This window comes from Argopecten irradians, unplaced genomic scaffold (assembly GCF_041381155.1).
Source record: "Argopecten irradians isolate NY unplaced genomic scaffold, Ai_NY scaffold_0017, whole genome shotgun sequence".
Lineage (NCBI taxonomy): Eukaryota > Metazoa > Mollusca > Bivalvia > Pectinida > Pectinidae > Argopecten > Argopecten irradians.
This window is the reverse complement of record NW_027187484.1, coordinates 947,878-962,116: the sequence shown is the minus strand read 5'-3', so window position 1 is coordinate 962,116 and position 14,239 is coordinate 947,878. Positions and strand designations below refer to the sequence as shown.

At 38.6% G+C, this 14,239-nt stretch overlaps 1 protein-coding gene across 3 annotated transcripts in view; it reads right to left on the bottom strand.

Moving 5' to 3' along the window:
* Positions 1 to 13,103, bottom strand: part of LOC138311288 (uncharacterized) — a 35,069-nt gene extending 21,966 nt beyond the window's left edge. For 2 of the 3 annotated variants that reach the window (XM_069252718.1, XM_069252720.1), the window contains exons 1-5: positions 12,952 to 13,103; positions 12,292 to 12,462; positions 5,321 to 5,452; positions 4,954 to 5,099; positions 4,581 to 4,701 (exon numbers count right to left, since the gene is read on the bottom strand). In XM_069252718.1, coding sequence (XP_069108819.1) covers positions 4,581 to 4,701; positions 4,954 to 5,099; positions 5,321 to 5,452; positions 12,292 to 12,306 — 414 coding nt within the window. In that variant the 5' untranslated portion in view covers positions 12,307 to 12,462; positions 12,952 to 13,103. The remainder of the gene's footprint in view (positions 1 to 4,580; positions 4,702 to 4,953; positions 5,100 to 5,320; positions 5,453 to 12,291; positions 12,463 to 12,951) is intronic. The other variant, XM_069252719.1, reaches the window with a different exon arrangement.
* Positions 13,104 to 14,239: the final 1,136 nt, after the last annotated feature.

Here is a 14,239-nt window from a genome sequence, read left to right as displayed (position 1 = left end):
TTTGGCCTCGGTCACTTACTAATGTCCTTGGGGCTCCGTATCTGGCAAATATTTCCTCAAACAGTACCTTGGCTACTTCTGCTGCTTCCATTGATTTTAATGGAAATGCCTCACACCACTTGGAGTAGCTGTCCACAACTAGAAGTAGGTATCTATGTTTGTCAGGTGTAATGGGTAATTCCAAGAAGTCCATATGCCATCTGGAAAATACATCTTCTATAGGAAGTGGTCGTAATGGAACTGGCTTTTGGTGAGTTGAACGTTTGGACTGTTGGCAAGTTTCACAGGTCCTAACATACTTTTCAACATCAGCATACATGTTTGGCCAGTAGTACTTTGCTCGAAGGGCTGCGTAAGTGCGTTCCTGTCCTTGGTGTCCTCCTCCAGCAATGCAATCGTGGTATGATACCAGAAGATCAAGTCGCAGTGGTTCAGGAACACAAAGTTGTTTAATGAGGCTTTGGTCTGCAGGTAAACCTCGTGCACGTTCTTTGTAAAAGTGGTATAGTAATCCATCAACAAGTTCGTAATGGTAGGCTTGAGCAACAAGTGATCTTGCAAGTTTGTTGTTTTCTGGAACATTTCCTGTTTCTATATAGTCGATAATGGAATGAAAGTTTGGACACACTTGTTGCAGTTGTCGAAGCGTTGGGTTGTTAATGATATCGTTGTCTGTGTTGCTGTTGTTGCCGTCTATAACTAATATGGCTGGAGGAATGGGCCTAGTGTCTGATGAGTATTCAAATGTTACAGCAGTGTGTTGTTTGGTGTCAGGTTGTAAGGTTCCAATGGTAGGAAGATCTTCTGACTCCGAGAAGGTGTCAGTTTCTGTGACTGGATACTGCTGTCTGGACAAAGCATCTGCAACTTGGTTATTCTTGCCTGGCTTGTGTACAATCCTGAATTTGTATTGCTGCAGAAACATTGCCCAGCGTCCTAATCGACCATTGGCATCTTTGTTATTGTCCAAAAACCGTACGGTGATGTTGTCTGTGAAAACGGTAAATTCGGAGTTGGTGAGGTAGGCCTTGAAGTTTTTGATGGCTTCGATAAGGGCTAAACCTTCCTTATGATTAATATGCCAGCGCTTCTCTGGATCTCTAAGAGCACGTCCACCATAGGCGATAACATTCTCTAATCCGTTTGAGTTGCGTTGAGACAGGACATATCCAATGGAAAGGTCTGATGCATCTGTTGATAGAATGAATGGCCTATTGAAATCTGGAAATGCCAGTATGGGTGCCGATGTCAGTCTGTGTTTTAATTCCTTGAACGCGGATTCTTGTTCCAGAGACCATGTATATTTTTCATCTTTCTTCAGCAATGATGTCAAGGGTGCGCAAATCTTAGAGTAGTCTTTTATAAATCTCCTGTAGTAGTTGCACATCCCTAGGAAAGATCTCAGCTGTTTTGTGGTTTTCGGTCTGGAATAATTTGCAACAGCTGCTGTTTTGCTCTGGTCAACTTGAACTCCATCCTCTGAAATAATGTGTCCAAGATATTTTACAGCCTTGGCAGCAAAATGGCACTTGGTGGGTTGTAATGTCAAATTGGCTTGTCTAAGTTTTTGAAATACCAAATCCAAATGATGTAAGTGTTCTTTGAATGACTTTGAAAATACTTAAATGTCATCGATGTAGATTAGGGCAATCTTCCAGTTGAGTTCCCGTAAAACCTTTGTCATGAGCATCTGGAATGTAGCTGGTGCATTGGTGAGGCCAAATGGTAACCGCTTGAATTGAAAAAGTCCTTGGTGTGTAATGAATGCCGTCTTGTGCTTGGTCTCTTCGTCAAGGGGAACTTGCCAGAATCCACTTGCTAAATCTAATACACTGAAGATGCTGGATTTGGAATCTGCCACAGTATCGAAGACTTCGTCAAGTTTTGGAATGGGAAATGATGTTAACTCAGTGACACGGTTTAGTGCTCTATAGTCCACAGCAAATCTGTATTGTCCATTTGATTTCTTAACAAGCACGATTGGACTTTGGTACGGTGAAACTGATTCCTCAATGATGTCATGTTGCAGCATAGTTTTCAGATGCTTTTCTGTTTCCAGCCTCATTTGTGGTGTTTGGGTATATCTGCACGTTTTGACAGGCTTGTTTGTTGTGGTATGGATTGTGTGATGATGTATATTTGTTTTGCCTAACTCTGATGGGTCTTTAGCAAAAACATCTCTGTTATGACCTATGAGTGATAATAACTGTTGTCTCTGAACTGTTGATAATGAAGAGTTATCTACTTTGACTCCAAGGTCTTCAGCGACAGAGATTGGATCTGTATCATTTGCATGTTTGTCTGTGTCATTGGTGTCCTCTATTGATGTTATAGAATGTTTGTCAATGTGAAAAACTTTTGCCATGACTGTGTTAGGCTTGATAATGACGGACTCATTGGTTGGGTTTAAAGCTCTGTAGAAAACTCTATTGTTGTGAATTTTGTCAATGCATCTACCACCTAAGATCTGTTTGTTAGTAAGTGCACTGACTGGTTCAAGAATAACATTAGAGCCTTTGCCTACTTTAGAAACTCTAAGTGGAATGATGCTTTCTTTGTAAGGTTCTAATTCGATCATAGATTCAGTACGAGCGAGTGCGCTATGTTTCTCAATACTGTTCCTATTTGTATATAATGAAGTGATAGTGATATTGTTTTGAAATGATACAACTTTTTCAGAGTAGCTGATGTTTGCTCTGTGTGTTTCCAAGAAATCTTGTCCAAGAATTAGTTGTTGTGGTAATGTTTGTAGGATGTGAAAAGTATTGTTCATTTTTAATCCATTTACATCTATGTCAAGGTCGATTTGACCTAGGACCTTATGTGATGTTCCACAAACTCCCATGATATGTGTAATGTGTGAAGGCAAAAGGCCAGGTTTGTGAATAACCTTACGTAATAATTGGGAATTAATTACCGATACATTTGCACCTGTGTCTACTAAGGCATTAACATGTAAATTTCCTAAATTTACTTTAATTTTATTGCCATTATTGAGAGCAGTTTCTATGGATGCTACATATGCATTTAGAGGATTTGACGACTCCATTTTGATAGGTTAATCTAGGGTTTAGCCAATATCTTTATATTTGTGAATTTAAATAATGAAAAATTATGTGTCACATGTGATATAAAGTGGCTGTACTCACCCAATATGCAGTATTTGGATGTATCGTTCTCTCTTCTTGGTCTTGATGGCCGTTTCTCAAGAACTTTCCTTTATACTGATGATTGTAGTCTGATCCTCCGAAAACACTTGGTATTTTTAGACATCCATCAGAAATTCAACTCATCACATGGTAACCGAAACACGGATTACTCCACCACACTGTGACCGGAGCCCTGGTCGGATTGGGCAGGTCACGTACGTTTTGATGTTGTAGTAGATTGTCATGATGGGGGAATTAGCGGGGCACAATTAACACATAGTATATAATACGATTGTTTATTTGCAAGTGAGAGGTAAAATTACACATAATCCAATGATGATACACAATAGACACAAATACATATATACAGTTGAAGTCGTAGGGGAAAGTCAAGTCACCATGATGAATTAGTCCAATAATCCTACGTATCCGTAATAAACTTCATATAAAATCCGGTAGGTAAAGGTAAAATCCAAATATAAGAATCTTTGACTCTATACTCCTAACTGAACTCTTCAACTAACTAACTAACTAACTGTTGTATCTCCTTAAATAAGAATCCTAAATCTACTCTAAATTATAGTGACAGGTGGCAATTGCCTTTTTACTCAAAGTTCTCAAAATAGAGTGACATGTATTTCTCATGGCAAAAATGGGTGAGAAAACAATTAACATGTCTACATATAAAAAAAAGGAAAAGGTTTTAGATAATTGAAGGCTTAATCCTTTCCTGTTTGTCCCAGGAAGTAAGGGATTAACTCTGGCACCTTTAGCTAGGATATACTTGACAATGGATAATTATTTACAGGTAAAAATAAAAATGACTTACATATGACAGAAATGGTCTAGATAATGATTTTATACTAATTTTCAATAAAATATATAGACAATTTGAATAAAGAGAAAAATATGATAAATTGTGCAAATTTAGTATTTGCACTGGTGAAATATATACGCAAGTCATGTTTGACTTTCTCCATGTGTGTAATATACCAAGTAATATTGAAGAATTACAGAAAACTTGTATTAAAAGTACTAGCTGACAGCTTAAAATTACATTAATTTGTCACAGTCCAGGGGTTCTGATCACTTATGATCTCTACACCCCTGAACTATCTCATAGTAAAATTTCAGCTCATCAGAAAACATCTCCACCAATCACAGGCCTGACATGTTTTCCTTTGAAGACTACAGAGAGAGCACGCCCAACATCAAAGCCACACAGTCAACCACAGAGTACTGTTATATGGCTCTTTTGATGTACATCAAACAACTAAATTACCTGTTCTGTTGCCTCCAATTTTACTATGAGATAGTCCAGGAGTGTAGAGATCGTAAGTGCATTCTAGACATGGAGTAACAGGACTATATTCCTTTTTTTAATCTTGCATTGATGTAAAATATAACAATTTCTTTAATATTTATTCTTACCAACAACACAAATGCACCACAAGCATTTCCATCTCTCTGGATAGATGAAACCAATTGGCATGAAATCCATATTGCATTTGCCAACTCGACTGTTTTCTGTGACCCGATGGCCATATATTTCCTGTGTTAATTTAAAAACGAGAAACTGTACCCCTAAAAGATATTAAATGTCTGCGAAATAACTGTAAAATTGTTTTTTTATTCTTTTACCTTTCTGTAACATTGCTAATTACTTTCTAGAGAAAAAGAGTACAGTCATACATGTTGTTGATGGTAAATATAAAATGATGTTATTTTCTATTTTCTTGATAGATGTACAATGATGTTTTTTTTTCAATCATTAAAAGCTAGTGGTATTACATATGACACTTACTTCCAGTTGTTTATAAGTGTCTGATTAGTTCCACCCATGGAGTCAAGGACAGATACAGTTTTGGTGGTCATATTGGCTGCAAGGAGTACCCAATGATTTCCAACATTTGCAGGCAAAAACACCCATTTGTACATTGCAAATTTAACCTGAAAAAAACCCTCATTCATCAGTAGTTTTTCATGCCTCTTGGTTTTGGATTTTATTATAATGATCATCTCATTATTATTATGTATAGAGTATGTTATTGAAATACTTTTTAAGATTTTAATTTCATGTTTAAACACTTCAAAAGTTAAAGACATATAAATATTCTTAAAATTCATCTCATATTTGCTTTCCTAATTGTCCACATATTGATTTATCTTACATCTGAATAAAGCCAGTGGTCAAATTTGCCTTTACTCCATAGCACTGCTGTATAGGATGGCATCACAAAGATATGGTCAGTGTCCCCCACATTTTGTTCCCTCTGGAGCAAGGAGAGATATGCATTGATGACCTGAAAACACGTCAATTACTTTGATTAAATGTTGTTTGGGACTAGTGTAGTTGAATTGCCTTTCCATATATGGCAATGACCACAAAATGAATTTTATCTTGCAACTGCCGCACATACTGACGGATAACAACTGCTGGATAAATTTGTGCTTTATCCGTCAATACAAAATGCTTTATCCGTCAATACAATCACACGACGTTGCTCCATATCTGACGGAACTTTTTCTAACTTGACACAGAACTTGAAACTTCCGGTGAAACGTCATTCAGTCCTGTTAAAAAGTGACGTCACATTCAACGGAATGACATCATTTTTACGATATCGAAAATTTTGTATGGCAGTGTCATTTTTTTTGACTCATGGAAAAGGTATGCATTGTCAAGTAATTCTTTAATGGGTATTTATTGGATTTTGAGTATTTTCATTTTGTTTCATGGTTCGTACAGATTTTCAAACCAAAATTCCAGCACTTTTCAAGCACTTTTCCAACACCTTTTCTAGATTTTCAAGCACTACTTTTTTCTTCTACATTGGACTCGAAATCAGAATTTTCAAAAAACATGCCTACAATTTTGCAAGCAATTTGTAAGTACAATTTTGTCAGAGTAATTAGATTCAATTACGCATTCTTATCAAACAACAAAGTCATCCCAAGTAATGTCTGATTACTGAAATTATGATAAATTGATTGACAACAGAGCTTTTGTCAGTGTTCTGGGAGCATGAAGTTTCAATTCCAGCACTTTTCAAGGATTTAAAGAAAAATTCCAGCACTTTTCCAGCACTGACCCAAAATTCAAGCACTTTTCCAGCACTGACCCCAAATTCCAGCACTTTTCATCTTCTGTACGAACCATGTGTTTCAGTGATAATCACACCGAATAGAATTACAGATACTGTTTGTGAATGCTCTTATTTATTTCCAACGACAGTAAAAGTAGTACACTCTCGTTCGGTTTAGTGAATTAATTTATACCTCCGCATCAAAGAATGGTTGCAGGATAAACAGAATACACGGTTAGTATCTTGCAATACAAGTTTTATTTTGGTGCTCGAGATAGAAAGCCAAGATGACTTAGCAAAGCCTGGTCATCTCAGCTTTCCTACTTACTGTCGTGTCGGTCTAACCGTTGACGACGACAGTGATGTACTCGCCGCGCAACTTGCACAATACCATTGCATACTGGGTTACAATATAATGCTAAACGCGAGTTGATTGGTTGGTGGGCGTGGCTTATATCGTGTGATATGTGTGACCCACGTGTGATAGATCTATCCTGAACTCATCGGGTATTACCGTACTCATAAGAACTAGATCTATCCTGAACTCATCGGGTATTACCGTATTCATAAGAACTGCAGGATGTGTCCATACTTTCTATTACACGCAGTTTTTACAACAGACGTTTCTTCAAAGAAAGCTCTGGAATTAAATGCGATAACGCGGTTTTCATGAGCTGCTGTCCGTGTTTCAGCCGGGATAGTCTGGATAACTTTTTGCGTCATCGCTAGCATAATTCACGGTAGGGAATGTCCGTCACAAACGTTAGCTACATGTAGGCTACTTCGAGAACAACGTAATGGCTGCCGTGAGGCCCGCCTCGCGGTAAGTTTACCTCTGTTTGTTTCTTTATCAATCAACTTCTTAAATATCAATGCCGTCTAAAGTACTTTTAATTCACTACAGATTTATCGGCTGTTAATAGATTTCTTACAGAATGTGCCGTTTTTCAAACATTCAAGGACATACCCCTGTGGCAGTGACATGGAAATCAAATGCAGTGTGTTGCGACACCTGCAACGTTTGGTACCATGTTGACTGCCAAGGGAAAAATAAATCCCAACTCAAGCACTTGGATCACAGTGGTGTAACCTGGGATTGCCTAAACTGTGGTGTTCCAAATTTCTCCTCCACACTCTTTGATACATCCCCAACTGACATCTCAAACAAATTTTCACACCTACATGACACAAGCACCCTCTCCAGTAGTGATGACCCTAAAAGTCCCGGTCCTCCCAAAGCATCCTCCTCACCAAAAAAACAAACCACCTCGCCCAACACAAACAACAGATTCATCAAACCCACTAGGATAGCTACCATTAATTTCCAATCCATCTCCAATAAAAAACCTGAACTGGAACACCTGCTTCACACACTCAAACCGGACATAGTAATAGGTACAGAAACATGGCTCAACAATAACATCCCATCCCACGAATATTTCCCATCACACTCTTACACTCTTACACAACATACAGGAAAGACAGAACTCCTAACAAAAAAGGACAAAGCCACGGTGGAGTTCTGATAGCAGTAACAAATGCATACCACTCAGAACATGCAAAAGAACTAGACACAGACAACGAATCTATATATATTAACATCAACATGACAAATTCACATAACCTAACAGTAGGCGCATACTACAGACCACCCTCAGACAAAGGAAAATCAATCGAACACCTCGAAGACTCCATAAATAGAATAGGCCAAAACAATAACACAATTACATACATCAGTGGAGACTTCAACCTACCCCATATAGACTGGCACACCAACACCACCATCCCAAGCACACCACAACCTAAGCTACACCAACACCTACTTAACATCATCAATGACAAGTCTCTCACTCAAACGACAGCTTCCCCCACTCGTGGCGAACACATATTAGACCTTACACTAACCAATAGGCCATCCATCATCAACAAACAAGAAATATTACCACCACTAGGAAAATCAGACCACGACATAGTTTACACCGAAATTGACGTCCGACTAAAAAAGATCAGAAGACCACCTAGAGACATCCTCATCTACAATAAAGCCAACTGGGACAACATAAAGACTGACCTTGAACAATTAAATACACAACTGGACGAACGATCAAACGACAACATAGAGGAGATCTGGCACTCCTTCAAAACAACACTAAACAAATCCATAGACAAAAACATACCCACCAAGCACATCACACACAAATCCAAACTCCCTTGGATAACCCACCCCATTTGCCAACTCATAAACAAATCCAAACGCTTACACAAACAGTATAAATCCAAACCAGAAATCAAACATAAATATAAAGCAACAAAATCAGAACTACAAAAACAAACCAGAAACGCATACCTCAACTACCTAGAAAAAATGATAACAGACATACCAATAGACGAACCTCGATCCTCACATCCTAACAAAAAACACAATCCCAAAAAGCTTTTCTCGTACATAAAAACAACTAAGAAAGAGAACTCTGACATCACAGCCCTACGGAAAGACGGACATCTATTGACGGACACAACTGACAAAGCCAACATCTTAAACCAACAATTCCAGTCTGCTTTCACACAAGAACAGAATACAACCATACCTGACAAAGGACCTTCACCACACCCAATCATGCCAGACATCCACATAACACAACAGGGCATACACAAAAAACTGAACAATATAAACCCGCATAAAGCAACTGGCCCCGACAACATTCATGGCAGAATATTGAAAGAACTCAAAGACATCACAGCTCCAATCCTTACAAAAATATTTACATGCTCACTCACCACAGGAACACTTTCCCACGACTGGAAACATGCAAATGTCAATCCCATTTACAACAAGAGGCCCAGAGGGCCCGTATCGCTCACCTGGTTTGTAATGCCAAGTAATGTTCTGAATACAGGTTCATTGTTTCTTTTCTGAAGGAATTTTAATATTAACCTCTAAATCCCCTATTGGGCCCCACCCCTCCTTCCCCAGGGGGTCAGAGCCAAAATTTATACAAGTTCTGTTCCCCTTCCCCCAAGGATGTTAATGGCCAAATTTGGTCACAATCCAAGCAAAACTCTAGGACAAGTAGCGATTTATAGGATTTACCTTTATTTCCCCTATTGGGCCCCACCCGTTCTGCCCCCGGGGGGCCAGAGCCAAAATTTATACAAGTTCTGTTTCCCTTCCAAAAAGGATTATTTATGGCCAAATTTGGTTACATTCCATGCAGAACTCTATGACTAGTAGCGATTTAAAGGATTTACCTTTATTTCCCCTATTGGGCGCCCCCCCTCTCCTGCCCCCGGAGGGTCAGAGCCAAAATTTATACAAGTTCTGTTCTCCTACCCCCAAGGATGTTTATGGCCAAATTTGGTTACAATCCATGCAGAACTCTAGGACAAGTACCGATTTTTAGGATTTACTTATAATTCCCCTATTGGGCCCCGCCCTTCTGCCCCCCGGGACCAGAGCCAAAATTTATACAAACTCAGTTCATATTCTCCCAAGGATATTTCTGGCCAAATTTGGTTACATTCCATGCAGAACTCTGACTAGTAGCGATTTAAAGGATTTACCTCTATTTCCCCTATTGGGCCCCGCCCCTCTTGCCCTTGGGGGATCAGAGCCAAAATTTATACAAGTTCTGTTCCCTTTCCCCCAAGGATGTTTGTGGCTAATTTTGGTTACAATCCATGCAGAACTCTAGGACAAGTAGCGATTTAAAGGAAATGTTGACGGACAGACGGACGGACGGACGACGGACGGACGACGGACGGACGACGGACGGACGACGGACGACGGACGCCGCGCCATGACATAAGCTCACCGGCCCTTCGGGCCAGGTGAGCTCAAAAAGGCGACAAATACAATCCCGCAAACTACAGACCTATATCACTCACATGCATCACATGCAAATTAATGGAACATATAATCACCAGCGCCACCATGTCACATCTGGAAAACAACAACATACTTTACGACAAACAACACGGCTTTAGACCTTCCAGATCGTGCGAAACCCAACTGGCCACGTTCATACACGACCTCACACAAAACCACAACAACAACACGCAGACAGACATCATAATCATGGACTTTGCAAAAGCCTTTGACAAAGTACCACACAAACGCCTTCAGTACAAACTAAAATACTACGGAATCACAGGTAACACACATGCATGGATAACAGATTTTCTTTCACATCGCACCCAGACAGTAATACTTGAGGGCAAACACTCACACAAAATACCAGTAACATCCGGAGTCCCTCAAGGAACCTGTCTGGGCCCCATACTTTTCTTAATATATATCAACGACCTACATGAATACATGAAACACAGCACCCTTAGACTTTTCGCAGACGATAGTATCATTTACAAGACCATACACAAACAAGAAGACACACAGAAACTACAACACGACCTTGACAATGCAGGACAATGGGAACACGACTGGCTAATGCAATTTCACCCAGACAAGTGCAACGTCATCTCCACTACCACCAAACGCAACAAAATCCACCACAACTACACTCTCCATAACCACTCACTTGAACACGTCAAATACAGTAAATACTTAGGCCTCACACTACAAAACAACCTCCAATGGGACAAACACATTAACAACATCACCGCAAATGCAAACAGAACACTAGATTTCCTAAAACGAAACCTCACAATCAATTCACCACACATTAAAGAACACGCATATAAAGCACTTGTTAGACCCAAACTAGAGTACTGCTCCTCTATCTGGGACCCACACAATACTGGCCAAATACAACAAATAGAAAAAACTCAACGCAGAGCAGCAAGATATGTACACAACAGATATCATAACACTTCTTCAGTCTCAGACATGTTATACACACTCCAATGGCCAATACTACAAACACGCCGTCTACAATCACGACTCATCCTCCTATATAAAATCACACACCATCTCGTTGCCATCAACCCAGAACAATACCTAACACCTGTAGACACCCGCACTAGAGACACACATCTCCCTATGCATACAGACACATCGCCGCCACAAAGGATACATTTAAGTACTCCTTTTTCCCACACACCATCACATACTGGAATCTCCTCCCTGTGGCAACAGTACAAAACACTACACTGGAGGGCTTCAAGGCAAACATAAACAACGTAGCCCTTGAAGGCCCCACTCACAAATAAACACCTCATTTTTTATCATGTTTTTAACCTATCTACTTTTATCTATTCCAGCACCAGAAAAGAAGAAACATCGTACGATCGTAGATAAATCTAACGCTGTTATCGTTAGGCCTTACGTGGAAATGCAGCAAATTGCCTCTAAATTCTAAAATGGCCGAGGGAACCGTTTGCGATGTACTAACATTCCTCTCCAATAAACAGGTCATTATTTTATTTCTCTTTATTCTATAAACTTAAGACTTCGTCGGAAATTTTGCTTGGGTTCCGATAAACAGGTAACTGGGTCAAATGTCCCGCGTGCAGTCACATTCTTTATAATCTTAATTGTGACAACCTCCTCTCGTAACATCAGGTTTTTTTTTACTAATCTCATGAAAAAGATAATCCTTTAGATTATAATGAAGATCAAGTATTTCACGACGTTTACCATCCGTCAGTACCCCGTTAGCATAAGATCTTCCACACACGTTTTTTTTATCAGTCGCAGCCATATTGCCTCTCAAACTCTAGAACATCGTCAGATAAACTCCGCCCACTCGTTCTATCGCCTGACGTCGGGTAGGCTATCTAAACTCCGCCCCTCCAGACAATTGACAGAACCACTCGACCAGTTGATAATACTGTCGCTCAACATACCAAGGTATTACATCATTTATTTTGTCAACGGTTAGACCGACACGACAGTAAGTCTTGCACCAAAATAAACCTTGTATTGTAAGATACTAACCATGTATTCTCTATATCAATAAAGTCAGGAAAATGAAAGACTTGAAAGTTTATTCATTTGCATTTGATTATTAATATTTCTTTCAATATGAAAAAGGGATGAAATTGAAAGTCATTCTGAAATCAAATAGGCAATAGCTTTATTAGCTGTGTATCATCATTACCTTAAAAATTATCATTTAACCACTTTGGATTTTTCAGCGTACTGAAGTCTTTTGTGTCCAGTACCTCGCCACATACATAGTAACGACAGTTTTTCTTGAGGGTCACAGATGGTGTCTGGGAGTGTCTCACACTAATCGGGTTCTTCAAATGGTCATGTTGGTGATCTTGATCTAAATTCAAAACGCTTTTATTCATCTTCAATATTTCTTTTGGAATTTATATGTAACTACAATGTAACTATTGTAAATAAATGAGAGATTGAACAGTGCTGTAAAGGTATGAACGCAATAGGATACAGATATTTTCAATAGAGCACTGTTGAATCTATATGTAATGGTCTACTTTTGCATGTTTGACGTCAAATTAAAAACGGTGTTGGTTGCTAAATTGGGTAACTACAATAGTTAGAAGATATGGCTCTGGTTATTGAATGTTTGATTAAAAACATAACTATGTCAAGGTACTCAAGGTACTCTATAACCATTGGTAGGCAGTTTTTCTTCAAGTTTTCCAAGTTTTTGCCAACTTCAAACCTGGCATGACCTTTCATGACCATGGTTGTTAATAGGATGCAATCAAAATCAAATAATCATCTTCACTGTCAATAATCAATGTTATTAATCTGGTGGCATTAAAACTTTCATACAAAAGTATCTCACCTTTCTTATCCCCATCACTTGGTAGATTGAACCTGATCCTTTTTTCCTTCTTCAATTTCAGTTCTTCATGACATGACGTGTAAAAGAGAAATTGTCATGCTATACTCCCAGATATGAGAAAAACACATTCTAATCGTTCAAACAAATACACATAAATTTTAACCTTTAATTTGTAATATAGCAGTAATTAGAGAATTCTCTCTATCTTCTAAAAATATCATTATGATTACCTCAGCAATAATTACTATATTCACCATAACATCATACCGCTTCTTGTAATCCTATATAAGTATATAAGTATATCTCAAGTCCTCCACCTGTGGGTCATGTTTTCAACACCCATGTGGGGCAGTTGCCAGGAGGTTGGAGGATTTTCTTTGAGACTTAGGCTTCCCTCCATAGCAACCTTCCAAAATCTTAAATGACTGTGAAATGGATGCTCAAAAAACCAAACTTAATCATAACATTCTGATCTATTTTACATCATTTTTTTCACAGACAAATAGAATTTTAACATTTGAGCTCTCCTACCAGCCAAATACTATCTTACAATGAATTCTTCCAATTAAGGATTGATTGTCAATTTTGTTGCTTGCATTGACTGATGAAGAAAGTTAATCTCGTGCAAATGAAGTGAACTGCGAAGCAGTTCATGTAACATTTGCACGAGATTAACTTTCATCAGTCAATGCAAGCAACAAAATTGATAATCAATCCTTATATTTACGTTAACCAATTTAAATATCCTGCTTTTGAAAAAAGTCAAATTATATGTATTCGGTATAAGATTATTATACAATTTGCAACATTGTACCAGTTATCGTACATGTATGTACAGCTACGGAACAGCCGCCAGTCAGTTCTTTTCGTCACCAAGGCAACATAAAATGTAGTTCCGAAAATAACTTCATTCTTTGCGCGTTGTTACAATTAAAAACGGCGATTTTGAAATATTGTTTTATGTACAAGAATTAATGGCTTAAATTTTATCATAAAAACATGATCATGTAGCTTCAAATAAAAAAATACTGCGCAGTACTAGCTGTGCAGTCAACGTGTAATCCGGTTTCTCGATTTAGCAGGGGTCCGGTTTTGAAGAAAATGACGATTGTGGTGAAAATGCTGAATAGTTGGTATCTAAACATAATCAAATCTTTTAAAAATCAATTGCGATTGTTGTGGAATGTACCTGAATGTTGTATTTCCGTCTGGTAATTGTTTGTAGCTGGCAGTTAAATGTTTATTAACTAGGCCTAAACCTGTTGTGAAATCCAACCCCTGTGTCTAT